At 35.8% G+C, this 18,175-nt stretch overlaps 1 protein-coding gene across 2 annotated transcripts in view; it reads left to right on the forward strand.

Moving 5' to 3' along the window:
- Window positions 1–18,175, forward strand: part of LOC133531716 (fibroblast growth factor 22) — a 245,416-nt gene that overhangs the window by 34,523 nt on the left and 192,718 nt on the right. For both annotated transcript variants that reach the window (XM_061870104.1, XM_061870096.1), the window contains exon 3: window positions 11,214–11,708. In XM_061870104.1, the coding sequence (XP_061726088.1) occupies window positions 11,498–11,708 (211 nt within the window). In that variant the 5' untranslated portion in view covers window positions 11,214–11,497. The remainder of the gene's footprint in view (window positions 1–11,213; window positions 11,709–18,175) is intronic.

An 18,175-nucleotide genomic window follows, 5' to 3' on the forward strand; every position in this document is an offset into this window, starting at 1 on the left:
ATCTCCGCACCCAAAAAAACCGGGGCATGTTTATTATGTATATTGTCTTCCATCATACTGCTTTTAGAAAGTAGAAGGTCCATTAAGAAATTTCGGGTTTAAAATACGTTTATTTCACGAAGCCTACAGGACACACCAGAACACTAGTTTTTAACCCATTTATGACAAGCGATGTTCACAATCTATACCGATATATCACCTGTTTCTCTACAACCGTATGTTCGACTTATCGGTAGTGTATAGACTGAAGATGATTCACAATCGTGATGTTGATCGTAGAATAGTCGGCAGATTGCCAACGAAATTGCCTAATGACTTAATTGTTATCCAATAAAATGAGTCAAGAGAGCTTTCGATTCTATAAGCCTTCTCTACTTGCATGAGGTTTTCTTTGCAAGATCGCTTGGTAGAAGAATCTTGAGTATTTACTATAAACAAAATGCCTGATGCTCAGAGATATGAGACGGTTGCGCTTTTATCGTCCATGGGGGGCATGGAGTCATACGTTACAGTAACACTTAAATAGATTGTATCTTTATTAGAACGTGACAACCACTATGGAAGACGATGATAGCGCGATCATCATAGGCCCAGGAGACTAGGAATCAAGTTGTATGACCAACGATAAAAAGACACAAGAACAAATACCTACAACGCTTAGAAAAAATGGTGCTAATCGTCTTAGCCACAGGTTTTTTTTTTAAATACCTAGTATTATAAATCCCACACTAGCCATCCCATTCCAATGACCCCCTCTAAATAAAATACGTACTTCCATTGAGTAAGCCGATGATCTACAGAGGACGAGTGCGTGATCTAGACTCGGCGCGCGCGCAAATATCGATGCTAAATCTGTACCGCGCAGACTAGATTCACCTTGAAAGACAAATGTCGTAAGCGCCTTTGACCTACAGCAACATATGCCTTTATGCTATTGTATTGGTAAAGCTAACCTCGAAAGAGGAACGTCGGAAGCTCTTTTAGGTTGTATAGTGACTTGTGACATTATTTTACTGAATCAATGAGTTATGTATTGTCAGATGTCACTACCGCTTCTGGTTTTGGGACGAACGAACGGTTATTTTTATACCGTAACCTGTTTTAGGATCCCTTTTTAGGGATTAAGTGCGAAGTGATGGGTTTAAAGTGTGTTTTTCTTTTGTATGTTTGACGAGAGATTGTGTCATGTCCATATGTAAGAGCTGTTTAAGATTGTGATTGAAAGACGTATAAAAAGTGCAATTTATATTGTATGTGCTTTAACGATTAGTTATTTTTAACATGAGTCCTGTACCCCTAGTGTAAATAAATTCGATTTCGAAACGTGACGTACGCGTTTGCGTTTAGTCTCATATTGTATTGGATTTAGAAAGAGCGCGCCAAGCGGGACGTTTTGGAAACTCAAAATCCTATACAAAATGAGACTTAACGCAAACTCGTTCGTCACGTTATGATGTCGATCAAATTTACACTAGGGGTACTGTTCTAGACAAGAAGGATGAAAATGGCTGGAATAGATTTAATTAATGTCAAATGCCAAACTTTATACAGAGTGTAAATTTAGTCACGTGCAATAATTTACAGTATACATATATAGGTCATACTGAGCAACTTTTATTATGGCGCAAACCCCGAAATCGCGAAAAAGAATTATCTTTTCCATATAAAATATCAACGTCAAACCAGCCAAAATGTATGAAACAGCCAATTTTTTATTTATTTCAGGATTAGTCTCATAGTATATGTTGCTCAGTATGATCTATACATATATTCACATCGTAAATTATTGCACGTGACTAAATTTACACGCTTTATAACGATTGAACTTAACTGCAAAATAAAGTAAACACCTAAATATGATGGATATAATTATTTATTTATAATTAACAGACCGATTAAACTGAATAACCACAGAAAAAATATTTGTAGTTTTATATGTATGTAAAATGTATAATTGTTGGTGCAATAAAGACTGTATGTTTACTTACTTCTTACTTACTCTCCTAACCACTTTATTTATGCTTAATTTTTATTAATATTGTTCTTTAATCACAAAAGACACACTACAAGATACTATTACTTACAAGATACTATTTTTTTAAATCATGGCAAATTTTTTAGATCCTGCAGTAAGCTTTATAAGGCTTGAGTTATGGATACTTAGACAATAATAGACAAGGATATGTCAAATTCGCGCGTCCCAAATAGACGCCTGTCGATATGCTGACCCCGAACACCAACAGGAACCGAACCTGAGTAGCATATCTATAGATCAAAGCCGAACATACACAGCGCGTCTATATTTGTAGGCGGTGGCTGCCAAAACTTGGCGAAACGTCATCTTGAAATATTCTCATATTTTCTAGCCTCTAATGCGTAGCTTTTGTTTTTTATGTTTGCTAGGTCATTGACCCTTTTAATTGAGATTGCAAATAAATGAAGCATGCTAGTGCAGGCGTTGTTAGGTGTAAGTAGATAAAGGTTATCAATAACATGTAGAACAAATCATACAAGTGTACGAAACGATTGGACTCTAGGTATTCTGTTACCTTCACTGCGTTCACAGTCGTCGTACGTAATGTTTTATATTTATTTCTTATCTCGACATTCACCTCTACTTGATGCAAAAGGCCTCAGATATGTCCTAGAGGTAAAGCCAGCATCAAAACTAAGCCAGGATCACACTACACGTCAAAAGTATTTACCGTTTTCCACAATCATCATTATTAGGCCTTGTACATCTTTACAGATGATTTAAGTAGCATATAATGATCTAGCGACAGCGCCGCTCGATCCGATTTTTGAACGGCATAATCGCCCACAATTAGGACAAGTAGGTAAAATGAGGGTCTGCAGGTCTGCATCGAGGCGACCCTCATCGCGCAAGTGTTTTATTGCCCGTTTTCGGGTTAAGTCTTGAAACTATGCATATAATGGGAATCAGACTGTACAACATACTGGACGATGAAATAAAGCAAGCTTCTAGCGATGCAATATTTGTCCGCAAACTAAAAACTGTACTACTAGAAATGGCTTGCTATACCATTGACGAGTTTTTCGATGGCCACGGGTCATTGGCTCAATCGTGTACCTACTAAACTATATAGGAGTATAATAATATCTCGTTGTATTGTATTGTAAATTTTTTAATGCTATACGAGTCGAAAGTTATTAATACATGAGTATAGTAAGTAAAACAATGTAAAATCTATCACAAGATAATTGTATATAAAAGGACTTGTAAATGTAAATATTTACCAATAAATATCATATCATATCATATCATATACCAGGATCTATCATGGGAAGTCTGTTTGCTTCTACTCAACGCGGTTTGTTGCGAGGTCTTCCCATGAGTAACAGTTGATATTAAACGCTAACTTGTCGCGCTTTACGCAGTCCGTAAAGTGGAGTAGTGGAGCTTCAGTGAAATAGATGTCTCTATATGCTATATGTTTCGTCCGCTATTATTGATGCTGACTGTATGATGGGAATTTCTCACAAACGCGCAAAGATATATCTCAATTACTGAAAATGTACACAATATTATAAATGTAAGTACGGAGTCTTGTGGCGCGAGTCCAGCGCGAACTTGACCTCTTTTGCAATTCGAGACCGGGCCTACCCTGGATTCAGTTATCGACATGATAAACAGAAGATAGAGAAAATATCATTTTTAGTATCGCTGGAAAGAAAGAGACGGGTGCTGTTGCTTATGTTACGATATCTATAACCGAACCATACAAGCGTGCTGTAAAGAAAAATTGATACGTAAAGTCAATAACAATATTCAATTAAGTGTTTTATACAACTTAAGAATGTATGTGTAATTTTAAGTGAAATTCGAGGGGGGTTGGGTTAGGGTCGGCAACGCGCATGTAACTCCTCTGGAGTTGCAGGCGTACAAAGGCTACGGAGACTGCTTACCATCAGGCGGGCCGTATGCTTGTTCGCCACCGACGTAGTATAATTTTTTTTGTATATTGTGAGATAAATAAATCATATCATATTAATAATTTACTTTTAGGAAACAACAATCGTAAATTATAATTTTATTTTACTGTCTTGTTTGAAGTTTTATTTTATATCAAACTTATTGGCGAACGAATCAATAATCTTAGATCGTATTTGCTACAGTCGTTTTGTTAACATTATCCGTACTTTCTGTATTTTACAGATAATAATAGTTTTACAAAAAATGGCGTTGACAGTTTAACAGCTGTCACCGTATAGTGAAACGTCAAATTTTCAACATTATCTGCTTTTAATTTAGTTACTTATTAATTTAGTATAACCCACCCTAAGGTACCCAAGTCACATTCAAGAGAAACGTTGCATTTATGTATTCTATTATGACAACTTTTTTAAATAACAAGCACCCCTCTATGTTTCTGCCGTAATATTCAATAACTACGTAATCTGCAACAGTTGGTACTGACACTAAGGGTGATAGGGTGCCATATTTTTATATAAAACGTATCTTATAAATTGAGGAGGCATTTTCTCCCGCGGACGCTCCGGCTGTGGAATGAGCTCCCTGCCGAGGTTTTCCCGAGGGTCTACGGTATGGGGTTCTTCATAAGAAGAGTGTACAGGTTTTTAAAGGAGTCCATAGGGTACGATGCCTGCTTACCATCAGGCAGGCCGTATAATTGTTTGCCACCGACGTGGTATAAAAAACTAATAAGAGTCTTATATGATTGCGCTTGTTGACTAAAGAAATTTAAAAACTGCATACTTACTTCAATTTGTTGCCCCGCGTTTATAGAAGCTAGGAACGATGATTGAATTTATTGAATATTTGGTACTTAGGTGGGTATATGGAGCGTAATAGCAATTTTATTTTTTAAGCAATTTTATTTAGTTGACGTGGCGCGATATCCTAGCGAAATAAATTGATTAAAATACTATGATTTGATAAAATATGTAGGTTTATTTAAAATTATGTCAGACATTATACTGGGAAAAAATTGTACCTACATAGTAGTAGGATGGTATGTTATGTATAGAGAATAGAGAACGAAGATAAATGCACAGTTTTATCACAGGAAACATAATTAATGACCACTGCTTGCTAGTCCAGCTAATCAGTAAAAAACTGGTAGGTATACATTTTAATTAAGTAGTAGGTACTCATTCCAAACTTATAATATTATTTAATTATGTAGGTTGACATGATATTACTCGTACAATGTGCCAGCAGTTATGTCATCAAAACAACATTGAAAAATCACATAAATTTATCATCACACGTTGCTTTAGCGAGGATACACGCCTATCGAAAAAAAAAACTAGTAGGTAACGTTAAAAAAAACTGAGTCAAAAAATTGGCATAACACAAGTCCATCAACATCTCTATTAATTAAACCACGCATCTGCAAAATAACTTCACAGCGATCTCTATGAACAAAACATAATATCCCTAGTGTGTTTTCTGTGAAAAGAAAAACATGACTTTAACTACAAGGGATATAGTCTTTTTTCGAATGAAAAAATTAAATAAAATACGAACGCGCGAACGTTAACGTTCGGGGTAATAAACAAAATTTCAAGTGGCGTATCTATCACGTGGATTTGTGATTTATACACAACATTCAACATTCAGGGATCAAAGGCCCTTTAGTAATTTATAGTCGGAATTTGTCGTCAATTAATTTCGGAATACGTATGTCTATTATATAGGGTGACGTGATAATTGGGGATTGTAACTCAGAAGGACTTTAATAGCTGCTTTAGAGAGAGAAAAGAAATGAGAATAAAATGGCTACAAAAATCGTAATATAATTTTAACTTGATGAAAAGCGTTAATAAATCGAGAAGAAGCGCTGGTGGCTTACCGGTAAGAGCGTGCGACTTGCAATCCGGAGTTCGCGGGTTCAAACCCCGGCTCGTACCAATGAGTTTTTCGGAAGTTATGTACGATATATCGTTTGATATTTACCAGTCGCTTCGGTGAAGGAAAACATCGTGAGGAAACCGGACTAATCCCAACAAGGCCTAGTTTACCCCCTGGGTTGGAAGGTCAGATGGCAGTCGCTTTCGTAAAAACTAGTGCCTAAGCCAAATCTTGGGATTACTATTGATCCGCCATTCGCCTATCTACATTAATAACAATCTACATATGTATATCTTTAAAGAATGCAACATAACCTCATTATTGTACACACGTCAACTTTACATTACACCGCCGATGTTGTGTTACTCGCCATGACAACTACATTTCTGCATTTTAAATGGCTTTTAATTAACAATAATGTTGATAACTTATTGATCATTTACGATTTTACGTTGATGAAAATCTTCGGCAAACCAGTCGATTTACACTTAAAAGTCTTAAAACAAGCATGGTTACAAGCAAACTCGGAATGCTAATTAATATTAATTTATTCAAATGTCTTGTCTACATCTTCTCTTCGTAATAATTTATACAAATAAACGAATAAACGTTAAACAATGTCCATTTAACCTTGACCCTTATTATAAAAATACGGGTTATGCTTCTTAACGACATTTCACTCGAAAACGCATAAAAAAGTCGTTTGAAACGGGTTCCTGTCAATGAAAGACGCATTAGCACAGACACACAGACATAAATCTTGGCAATACACGTTTATAATAAGTTAAGATTCTAATAGGTCCGGAAACCGCGACACGTCGTATTATTTGTACAGTCAAAGTGGCCAAATATAGGGTCACATCCTAATTTATTGGTAACAAAGGTGTGTTGATATATTTGACTACTTTGGCCGTCACACTGCGAGCTGAAATTCGGCTCTCATTGACATAGAAACCGAATTTGTTATTTTTATGTTTTTTTGATTGAAATAGGTTCTGCCCAGCATTGTTATGGTAGCCTATGTATATTATCAACTCAAACCGTCTGAAACTGAACTAACTTAACTTAGCATAAACACACAGAGCAAAACCAATTTCAAGCAAAAAAATATTAAGCTGTTGAGTTTGGTTTTTGCGCCTTTTCCATAGAAACAATTAATGATTTAAAAAACCGCACTCGTAACGAATATATAGTATTCCATAAAATGCGAGGATATTACGGTTTGTTTAGCGGTTCTTGAGTAATAATGATTTCTTGTTCCTTCTCCATAATTTTTTTTTTAATTCGTATCTCGACATTTTTCATTCCCAATCGTCTAAAATTCATAGGTTACCATAACAATGCTGGGCAAAACCTATTTCAATCAAAAACACATATAAATAACAACTTCGGTTTCTGTGTCAATGAGAGGCGAATTTCAGCCCACAGTGCGTCACTATCTATTTGATGCTAACTGTACCCACAGAACTCCACAAATGTTAAGAATAGCTGTGACGGCGTGTCAAACATATTAGTTGGGCAAGCCTCCGGATTTCGGTGTACTCCTATTTGCCCCGTCGCGACAGATGGGAATATGCACTTCATATAATAAAATTCATGGTATTACACCCGTATTTTTGGCTTGTTTTTTTCTTCTAAAGTTGGAGAATTCTGAGAAAATTTCTCGTTCTGATTACAATTTTCCTTGTATAAAGTGCATAAACAAAACATCAATTTGTTTACCCGATTTACCAGATGGCACAATTTAATGTCGATTCCGAATCGAAGATCGTCATTTTGCGGCTTTAACGAGAATCTAAACGATCGTTTATTAATGATAATATTGATATTATGCCGTTTTTGGACGTTGGTTTTACACCTCGATGTTATTAACTGTAGTTTTTATACTTAGGTATCGTTTAGGTTTGTTCACTAAGGTTTTAAGGTTTAATTTTTAATTCTTACTATTATCTTATTTCCTTCTGGTTTGTTTTTAGTTAGCTAATACATTATTCAAGTTGATAAAACTGTTCGCTCTTTGTTCACTTGGTCCAATTGATCGAAATCTCAAAGTTCTGTCTATAAATGTCTGGCGATTTCTACTGGTTTTCATGTAAGCCTTTTCCTACAACTTAAATTTTCTATTTATTGAGCCGTTCTTAACTTCTTAGAATTTAACGAGTTAAATAGGTACCCATATTTTTGCGTTAATGATAATAACATTCTTTATTATATTTTATTATACGCACTTGATTAAATATCACAATGTTTTCCAATGTGATTGATACATACTACGTCAATTTAATTATGATGCGAAAACTTGTAAAGTAAACCTATGAGTATAGCTCTTATGGTAATACGTTTAAAACGCGTTTTACTTTACGCACTTTCCCGACACGTAACACCACATGTTCAATATTTATTGACTTGTCGCGGCCATTATTTTAATGTACTTCTAACGATGATTTCTCAATGTTTACGACTCCTTCCGTAGCCAGTTTCTCTGGCAAATTCATGTTTGTGGCATGTAATTTACACTAAGGACCTAAGAAACCTGTACCAAAGAAGGCCCAGTTGTTAAGCTTGCCTTTTTTTAATAACTTTTATAATTAATAATAATAGTAGGTACCATAGACAAAACTGCAAATTCATATTCAATATAAGAGAATGAAAAGTAACGATGTGGTTCCTGTGGCACAGGTACCTTATAGCTTGTAGTTCTGATATTCAGTATGCATTATATCATTATGTGTATTAAATTAAGCAACGCACCTCATCTGTTTCACCTTAGTATGGAAGTTGAATAGCTAATATAGAAATAATCCTTCTATGCATCTTAACACAAATACTTAAGGTTTATTTTCGTTTGGGAAGGTCACGTTACTTTCGACTGGAGCTTAATGAAATTTAGTTTGAAATCCGAACAAATCGACGAAGACCTACAAATTAGTTTATGGACCGTTAGTGGTTAATAAAGTCAAATAACGGATTTTTAAAAGACATTTTTATCTTAAATACTGACAGCGTTGTCGGTGTTACGTAAAGATTAGTATTATTTAAATAACAAACTACTGGTACGATACATAATTTACTAGTTTTATAACTATCCGCTTGAGAACACTCGTAAAGAAAAACGAACTACAGCGTAAGTTGAATATTGCATCTATGAATATTGTAGTTGACAGACGCAGACGATGTACACGATTTATAGAAAAGAAAATTAGTACTTATTAAGAGGCTGTCAATACTTAAAGCGCGCACACTGTCTATTTGTATCGGAGTAAATGAGAAAGCACTGTCGCATGTTACTGGGCCTGGGCAAGGGAATAATAAGAAAATTATTTAAAAAAAAAAGTGGATTATTAGTGTAATATTTTACTCATTAGCGGTTTAGATATAAATGTTTTGAAATTGTAATTTTAATTGCAGACCCATCAGTCAAAACAATAAAGACATAGAACCGTTTAATTGTGATTTTAAGACCAATCTTTGCAATTATTTTCTATCGAGCCGATTTCGTTCAATCATGTATCGAGTACAACCATGGTCTTTGAAATATAATTAATATGAACATATATTTTTCTTACTTGACTAAAACAAATAGTCTTTCTTAAAAAACTGTTTAAGTAACATCAATTTCAAGGACATTGGGTTATGACAGCCCCTTAAGGCCTTAACAGATAATTACATGCTATTTGCTCTACATTGTGGTATTTGAAAATTTAAAATTAACAAACGGAGACTGTATATTAAGACTTAAATTGATCTCTTAGTGTGTAAAATATTTATTTTAAATAAGCTAGTTTACTTTTATACAGCGCCAGTGACTTCAACTGCGTTTTTAAGATTTTATAAAAAAAATACTTGTTGGTTTTAGTCCAACAACACAATCTAAGAACGTTTCTATGCTTCCGAACGGTTCTTATCTTTCAGCACTTTTATGGTTTTTGATTATTTCTAACATGACGTTCTAATCATAATTCTATCGCAACCGAATATGGTTTAAAATCGAATGCGACTTTATCAATTGTTTTTTGTTGGCAGCAATGTTTGCGTTTCACACATGGGCTGTCAAACGAAGCGTGTGATTTCGACAAATATCGTAGCTTTAAAACAAAAACCAGCTAAATGACAAAGAGCTTACCAGGATATTCAACTTAAAGCGCTTCTAATTAAGATTGAGATTAGCATGTGTCTATAATTTTGGGTTTAATACCTTTTAGTGTTATAGATTATTGACAATTATACGGCGTTGACATTACGTGACATGCCGTTCGTAGGCCTAAGTGACCTTCGTCTTTTGACCTGGTTACCTGTTTCGCGCGTCTTATTACGGCTTTTACTCAGTTTGTTAATCCTTATTAGTATCCTTAGCAGTTTCAAACTGCTAAATTGAATAATTCTATGGTCACTATTTTTGATACCACCTGAAGATGTGCTTCTGACTAGTAGGAAAATTTAAGGCCCAAGTCGTTCTCCGGCCGAGCCCTAAGCTTTCTTCGATTCAGACCTGTTTCAGGGTTTCACGATGTAGACCTTCATTGAAATCTAACAGGTAAATAGATCTGTCTGTTGTTTTTGTATTTATACTCCTGTTGCATACTGCAAGCAGTGACTTGGGACCTTGGGTCCACTGATGTAAACGTAGGTGTATTTTTGTACGACCTAGATTTTAACCCTCGACCTCGCGATGTAGTCTAACGACTTACTGAATGGGTACCTCAAAAGTTAAACCGGTTACCTCAAAATACGCATATGAGCAAGTCGCTTAAATATGTTACTACGTGATTTAATAATTTAGTGCGAAAAAGTTGGCAAGAAGTTAAGAAATATAATATTTTTATATATAAATAATAAATGAGTAACTGATCCAAAGCGCGGGTTACAGTGGCAGGTCAGCCCTAAGATAACAGTTAATTATAATTTTTATATCGATTGAACAGCCATTAATAACCAATATTCAATATGTGGCAGATAACGGTGTCTTGACGCAGTTAATCATAACACGCTGTCATATCTTTTAGTTGAATAATTAATATTATTAACTATGTCTATTCATTTAGCTGTAAACAATCTGGTAAATATAAACATTGCATGAAAATTAATCGGAAAAAATATTACAAATCGATATGAGTAGCAGACAGTAACGTAATGTTAAAATTTCCAAGATTAATAACGTTGTAGCACAGTAATACGTACCAGTGTTTTTTAAGTTCTTTTAATGCCTGCGTTTCAAAGTTTATTTGCATCACTAATCAACTAGATTTACTTATATACAAATCATACAATGCAGTTAGTCTCAGATCAACGGCTAAGCTTACAACAGACCTCCTTGTTGAACCAGCTAACAAACAATTCATAGGCATTGCATTAATACGCACCAATATTTTTGTTACAGATCATGTGAACGGCCGCAAGCTGGCACGTTTGCGGTGGCGAGTAAACCGAGACACCGAAAGTATCACAATACTGCGACCACGTTACTAAATATGACTGCATTCACATGTCACAACCGAAATCGAAAGCGCACAAGAGATTGCAGTTAATTTGAAAGTCTAAGGCCCCACGTTGGGCGCCCGAAAAAACCCTACAAAAGGGAAGATTGTATTGGAACTGCGTGCGGGTTATGAGTGGTCGTGAGCAGTGACGGCGCCCGGGCGGCGGCCATGGGCGCGGCGCGCGATGCGCCCGCGCACGCTGCGGCTGCTCCTGGCGGCGCTGGCGCTGGCCACGTGCGCCGCGGCCCCCGCGCCGGAGCGCGCGCAGCGCTCGGCGAACCTCAGCCACATCACCGGGACCTCGAGGAACATACAGATGTTCCTGAAGAATCGATATCTGCAGCTGCTGCCGGATGGCACCGTCAACGGCACCACAGACGTCAACAGTGTTCACAGTGAGTACTTTTTATTGTTTATATTTCAGACTTTTTTAGTATTTTGTCGTTTACGACTATTCGTGTGACCTTTGACTTTATTTAGCAAATTAAGCGTCAAGTATTTTTTTGGAATGTTGTTTAAATCATATACATAATGGAATCCAAGCTGCAGCGAATTGCGTCACACAAAAATGATTGAGATTACAAGTTATACGTACAAACAGTTGCGTACATTTTGACAAGCTACTTAAATAAGTATAACAGACGAATTTGAGTGGATCCGTCCGTAGGGCAAGTACCTACTTACATGAGGAAAATGTAATCGGATATCTGGAACTCTTAAAAGCCTCTATGAATATTATAGGCTGACTATTTTATTATTGAATTCATTTAGTAATTATTGATGTTATATCATCATAGTATTGGTAGTTTTGTAGGTAGGTATCATAGCTAATCACTTATACATATGCCTTTAATGACAGTTATGTTTAGAACACAGATGTTTATGAACTTGGGTGCAATTGACTAATTTATCGATAAAACAGGATATATATATGTATGATGTATCTTCATGCCAGAACCTATACTTTAACGATAATATATCTTCCGTTCTTGTATATTACACTTGACAGTTCAAGGAATGTCGAGACTATTTAAATGGAATGGGCAATATAACCGTCACTTTAAAATAACGATTATTAGGAACATATTAAGATCGTTTATCTAACACTAATTGGAACAATACCACGAATTGGCGGCAAAAAGTTAATAGTAGACCGTTTATTTGACATCTTACTTGTGCCTAATGTCTTACGATGTTTCTAAATTCTATCTTCTATTTTGGCTAGCTGCAAATTGAGTCATATTGTAATTGTTTTAGAGTTGATATTGCTTCTGAATCTTTATTAGATTTAGGATGTTTTTGAAAGTAGTTGCATTTTGAGCCTATTATTTACGGTCAGACACGGCCTAGACGTGTTTTAATAATAGTGTATGTGACATCTCTAATGTTGCTGTTAATGTAAAAACTCGATAAGCATATGTGTGAATTGGTTTAAACCTGAAATATCTGAAGCGAATTAGAATAATATTTTAATTCGTGAACACTAATTGCCTGCAGTAAAGGTGTTTGACAGGCTTATTCCTTTCAATAGGAGGAAGTTTTTCCTTTGACACCCATTTACCTGTTACCCTGTTAGACCCATTAAAACTGCTTAGACACTAACCGACCTAAAGCGACAGGCCAAAGATACAGAATATAGTAAAAAATGTATAGCGTTCTCAGTGCTTTATGCATGAACGGCGAAATTCGGCGACTTATAAATATCGCAGCTTATTATTGCGATCTTACAGTAGGGAAATCGTTCTTAATCTTAGGAATTCATTCAAATCTACCACAGCAACATATGTCTTACTATTACCATTTATTTGACAGCTCCTAAAAAGGTTAATAGACGCAATAATAGCATCCGAGCTAATTTAATGGCCCAGTAATAACAAAGCTGTCAGAATCGTGCAAGTACGTAATTACATATCGTCCGAATTGCGATAATGACTCCATAGAATGATTTGCCGCGAGCGAGAGAGTCGGAATGACACGGAATGTGAGTGGTACTTTGAATTGGAGCAAAAACAAACGAAATTTGGCTATAATATTCAGTTCTAACTAGCGTTGAAAAAAACCGGAAATATACGGGGAGATTTCCAAACAACTAGTTTTTTTCAAGTTTCTTTCGAAAAAAACAATGCAATTTCAGTTCCTGTTTTTTTTTTAAACTTCTGTATCCTCTCTCTTATCCATATGAATTTAATTAGGAATTTAAACAGGAAGGTTCAGGTTGCACGTCTAATGTGTTAGTTTCTGGCATGTTATATATTTGACACTGTCATCACTCATCAGTGGCATTGTGTATCATGTGTATGACATATTAAATTTTTCTGAATGAAACAGGAAAAAACTGAAAATAATGATATATGGTTAAATTCCCGAATACAACATTTGATTTTTTCGGATTTTTCACCCCTAGTTCTAACGTGGAGTTTATATTTTCTAACGCCCACAATGTAAAACTTCCCAATACCAATGCAATTTGAATTTGTCAGAATGAAGATTCAAAATACAATGGAATTGGAAACATTTTATGGGTCTCTGGGTACATAAAACTGCAGGAATGTATTTATACATGAAGTGTGCGATACATATATTTCTTATAAATTTTTTTTCCTCGGAAGAATAAGAAACGTACAAGTACATACCTATTATAGCTCTTCTTGAAGATGTACCATACCTATGGTACTTACAAGTTTTTTGGATTTTTTAAATTTATTTTCAATCATTTGAGGCAACATTTTCATTGCTCCTGCTTTATTGAAAAAATATTAACAAACTTTTCTCGAGTGAATTGTGCATAAAAGAGACTAAAATATTCAATGCAAAAGATATTTTAATTTGAGTATGGTATGTAATATATTCCCATACTAAACGCGAGAATATCAAGTACTACAAGCCGTTATTACATTCAAAATGGCGGCTTGACATCCTTAAATTTTCAGTTTCAGCAAACTTGAAAATTGAGGAAATGTTCAGTACCCCTAGTGTAAATAAATTCGATTTCGAAACGTGACGTACGCGTTTGCGTTTAGTCTCATTTTGTATTGGATTTAGAAAGAGCGCGCCAAGCGGGACGTTTTGGAAACTCAAAATCCTATACAAAATGAGACTTAACGCAAACGCGTTCGTCACGTTATGATGTCGATCAAATTTACACTAGGGGTACTGTACCCCTAGTGTAAATTTAGTCGATAGCGAAACGTGACGTACGCGTTTGCGTTAAGTCTCATTTTGTATGGGTTTTTGAACAGCGCGCCAAGCGGGACGTTTTGGAAAGTCAAAAATCTCATACAAAATGACACTTAACGCAAACGCGTACGTCACGTTTCGCTGTCGAAAATATTTACACTAGGGGTACAGTTGTTTACGCCGTTGATGTTAATTGCATGCGTGACACGTGCATAAAACTAAATGCAAAGAGTATGGGCGTCGGTGACTATATAAAATAGAATAGAAGTAATTTAAGCAGTAGGTAAGTAATTATGTATTAGGTACGTTGCCTAATGTTACGGTATTGCATAGGTGACATTCAAAGTTTAGGACTAAGTACTTGTGCATAAAACTATTTTCATTAATTCATTGCGAAATATAATAAAAACTATGTTTTTAGCACTTTGTAGTGTAACCGATATTTAGAATCGGTAAGCCCGCCGTCGTGACATTTACTTTGACTAAAATAACGTTTGCGCGACGTCTGGACCAAGATATTATTATTGTTGTTGTATTCTTTGAGTATGTTGTATGAATTTTATGTACCTATTGTATTTACCTAATTAGCACAGCCATGCAATGTAGTTTTTTCTAAAGAAATTAATAAGTGATTTATTCTCTAAGTTGTAGTGTGAAGATTGTTTACGATATGTATTATGTAGAAATCCGTAGCAAGCTCGGTCGATTTTCACCTTCTCATAAAAACGGAGTTTTGTTCTCATTTTAAAACTGCGTGTTGGATTGTAATAAAACTTTGCATATACAATACACGTCGTGAGTGTTGCAACCCTAGCAAAGTGACAACCCTAGCGTACAAGTGAATAATCAAGATCAAGTGCGGGTAGTTCGCAAAACCCGCGCAGCAAGATGTTGATACAATTCCTCGCCAGTCTGCCTGTGACCACGAACTTAACGTCACGTTTGAAATATCAGGCCATATAATAAACGTAAGTTTACGCGATTAAGTTCCGTATTCGTCTTAAAATTATGTCCATTTTCTTTGCACAATTTAACACGGAACCCCAAAAACGCGTAAAATTTGAACGACTTCATAAAAGCCGATCGAGCTGTTGCTAGCCAATTTACCTTTCTCCGCTTCCCGGTATTCATTTCCTTACAACTTTGCCATTAAACAACCAATACTCACACAAAAACCACAAATATCCACTTTATCTTAATGATATTAAGGCTTTTTAAAGTGCAGGTGTTGGCTGCAGTTTGCAGTTTATTGCAAATCATCATCTTCACGTAATACTATCAATTTTGAACTTTATTGCTATATTTTTAGGGACGGTCCTACTGTATTCTTAGTTTGGTATTCCGCAGCCGTTGTCTTGTAATCTGTGCTCTGATTATATCAATTACAGTCTTTGTTCATTTCAGCTTATCAGTAACACTCCTCACGAATTTGGAGGCAATTTTCTGCTAAATACTAAGCATTGTTGTCAATTTACTCACGACTGGAATCAACTTGACTCTAATAGACCGCGGGCCAGGAGCATATTTCGTCAGTCATCGCCTCCCGGCTAATACTTTGTCAGATGATAGTTTTGATGCTGTTTTAAATATTAAAAAAACCGTCAGGCGGTTGTATCGTGGTGGAAAAACCGTCAGCTTTCACATGAACATGTATAAAATACGCACTATATCACTTTATTTCCGCAAAGTATGCGTAATGTGTAAATTGCGTAATCCGTGTACAGAATTTCAGGCGTTTCGCTTGATGAAATGCTACCTGCAAAGTTTCATGATTTGTTATTGCTATCATAAAAAGGTAAGACGCTTCATTTTTACATGTCCATGCGACCAGCTGACGTTCTTACCACCGCGATATAACCGGCTGACGATTTTTTAAATTAACAATAGTATCTCACAAAGTATCAAACGGGAGGCGATGGCAAACATTTTTTTTTACGTGTTTCGGTGAATGTTATTCCTCAACCCACCAACGGAGCGGCAGCTGACGTCCACGGGGTTCATCATACATAGCCGTTAATCACTATACGAGTTTTTGCCCAGGAGGCGATAGGTCATGGAAATCTGTTCCTGGCTCGCGGTCTATAAACTTCAGATTTGTTGGTAAAGACTGCCTTATTCTATTAGTTGACAGCCCGTTTGTCACCTCAATTGTTTGGAATTAAGATTGACGTTGGCAATTATTGGGACAGTGTCCAACTGGGACATTTGTGTTACTTAAAGATTTCAATATTATTATATAATAATATCAGTCAAATAATTTACTATAAATTTACTAGAAACGCCATTGATGATGATACATATTCTAAGATTTTACTACCTTGCACCTTCACAAATAGTAATTTAGGTTTAAGCTTCAGATGTATCAAAATGACGTTTCCGCAAAACGAGAAAAAATTGCTACCCTGAAATCTGACAAGACAAAAGGCCAAAAACTTGCACAAACTCTAGGCAGCTTTATATCCAAAGTTGCGCATACAAAGTATACATATTTTTGAGCCCATAGTTTGTGTAGATATATTACATGCTGCTGTACACATGTGCGAAACCTGACGTCTGTCGTCGCCTTCGTTATGCAATCAGAAATCAGCCCGAACAATTATTGCCACGTGTTTAGGCTGTTGACCTTACGCAAAAACGCGAATGTACACGGCTGATATGCCCGATATGAATGGTTTGTACGACGCGAGGTTCATGTGAGTGATATGAGAAAATTTTATTTGTAGATTGCATTGGGGTATTTCCGAGTACTTGAGAATGTTGGCTAATTCCATCCTATTAGAGTCCATATTTGAATTACCCGACATTACCAGCCTTCCGGAATTACTTGAATAAACCTTTCTTATATTTAGATATTTACATATATAATCCTCCAAGGGCTCCCAAAGATTAGTATACGAAAAGAGTTTAAGTTTGTGTGCGACAGATATCCTATAATAATGGTAACCTAAGATTAATATGGGCATTATGAATTTACTTGTTGCAGGTTAGGCAAAAGAAATAATCTCCCTACATAAGGATTCCTATAGATAAGAATATTCTTTAAGTAATAAATGCTAAAATAAGAATTCAAATCTTGTTTTAACTGCCTATTCCTATTCTACTTTTCACCATGTAGCAAATAAGGTGTTTTTCACGTGCCAAATTTGTTAAATATAATATTTATTAGAGTCCCGACACTTTTTAACTTGTACATCATTTGGAACATTAATGTCAATTGATTTAGATCCTAGTTATGTAAGTTAAAGTGTTACGTTCGTGAATTGTTTAAAAAGGTGCGTCCAGTAGGTACCTCTAGTGTAAATTTAATCGACATCATAACGTGATGAACGCGTTTGCGTTAAGTCTCATTTTGTATAGGATTTTGAGTTTCCAAAAAGTCCCGCTTGGCGCGCTCTTTCTAAATCACATACAAAATGAGACTAAACGCAAACGCGTACGTCACGTTTCGAAATCAAATTTATTTACACTAGGGGTACAATCTCGCAAATGCACTTCTCGCGCGCCGAATGTCAAACTACGAATCGTAAACGAAAAGTTAGGTACAGGTTCAAATGGTTCGTGAAAATTGAGCAAGCGGTGCATGCGCCGATGTAGACACACATTAAGAGTTGTGCAGAAAACAGGTGTAAATTGATTGCCATTTTACCACGAAGCGATCGGCTTGTCATCGGCGCGGGAGACAAGA

This window comes from Cydia pomonella, chromosome 2, assembly GCF_033807575.1.
Source record: "Cydia pomonella isolate Wapato2018A chromosome 2, ilCydPomo1, whole genome shotgun sequence".
NCBI classification, from domain to species: Eukaryota; Metazoa; Arthropoda; class Insecta; order Lepidoptera; family Tortricidae; genus Cydia; species Cydia pomonella.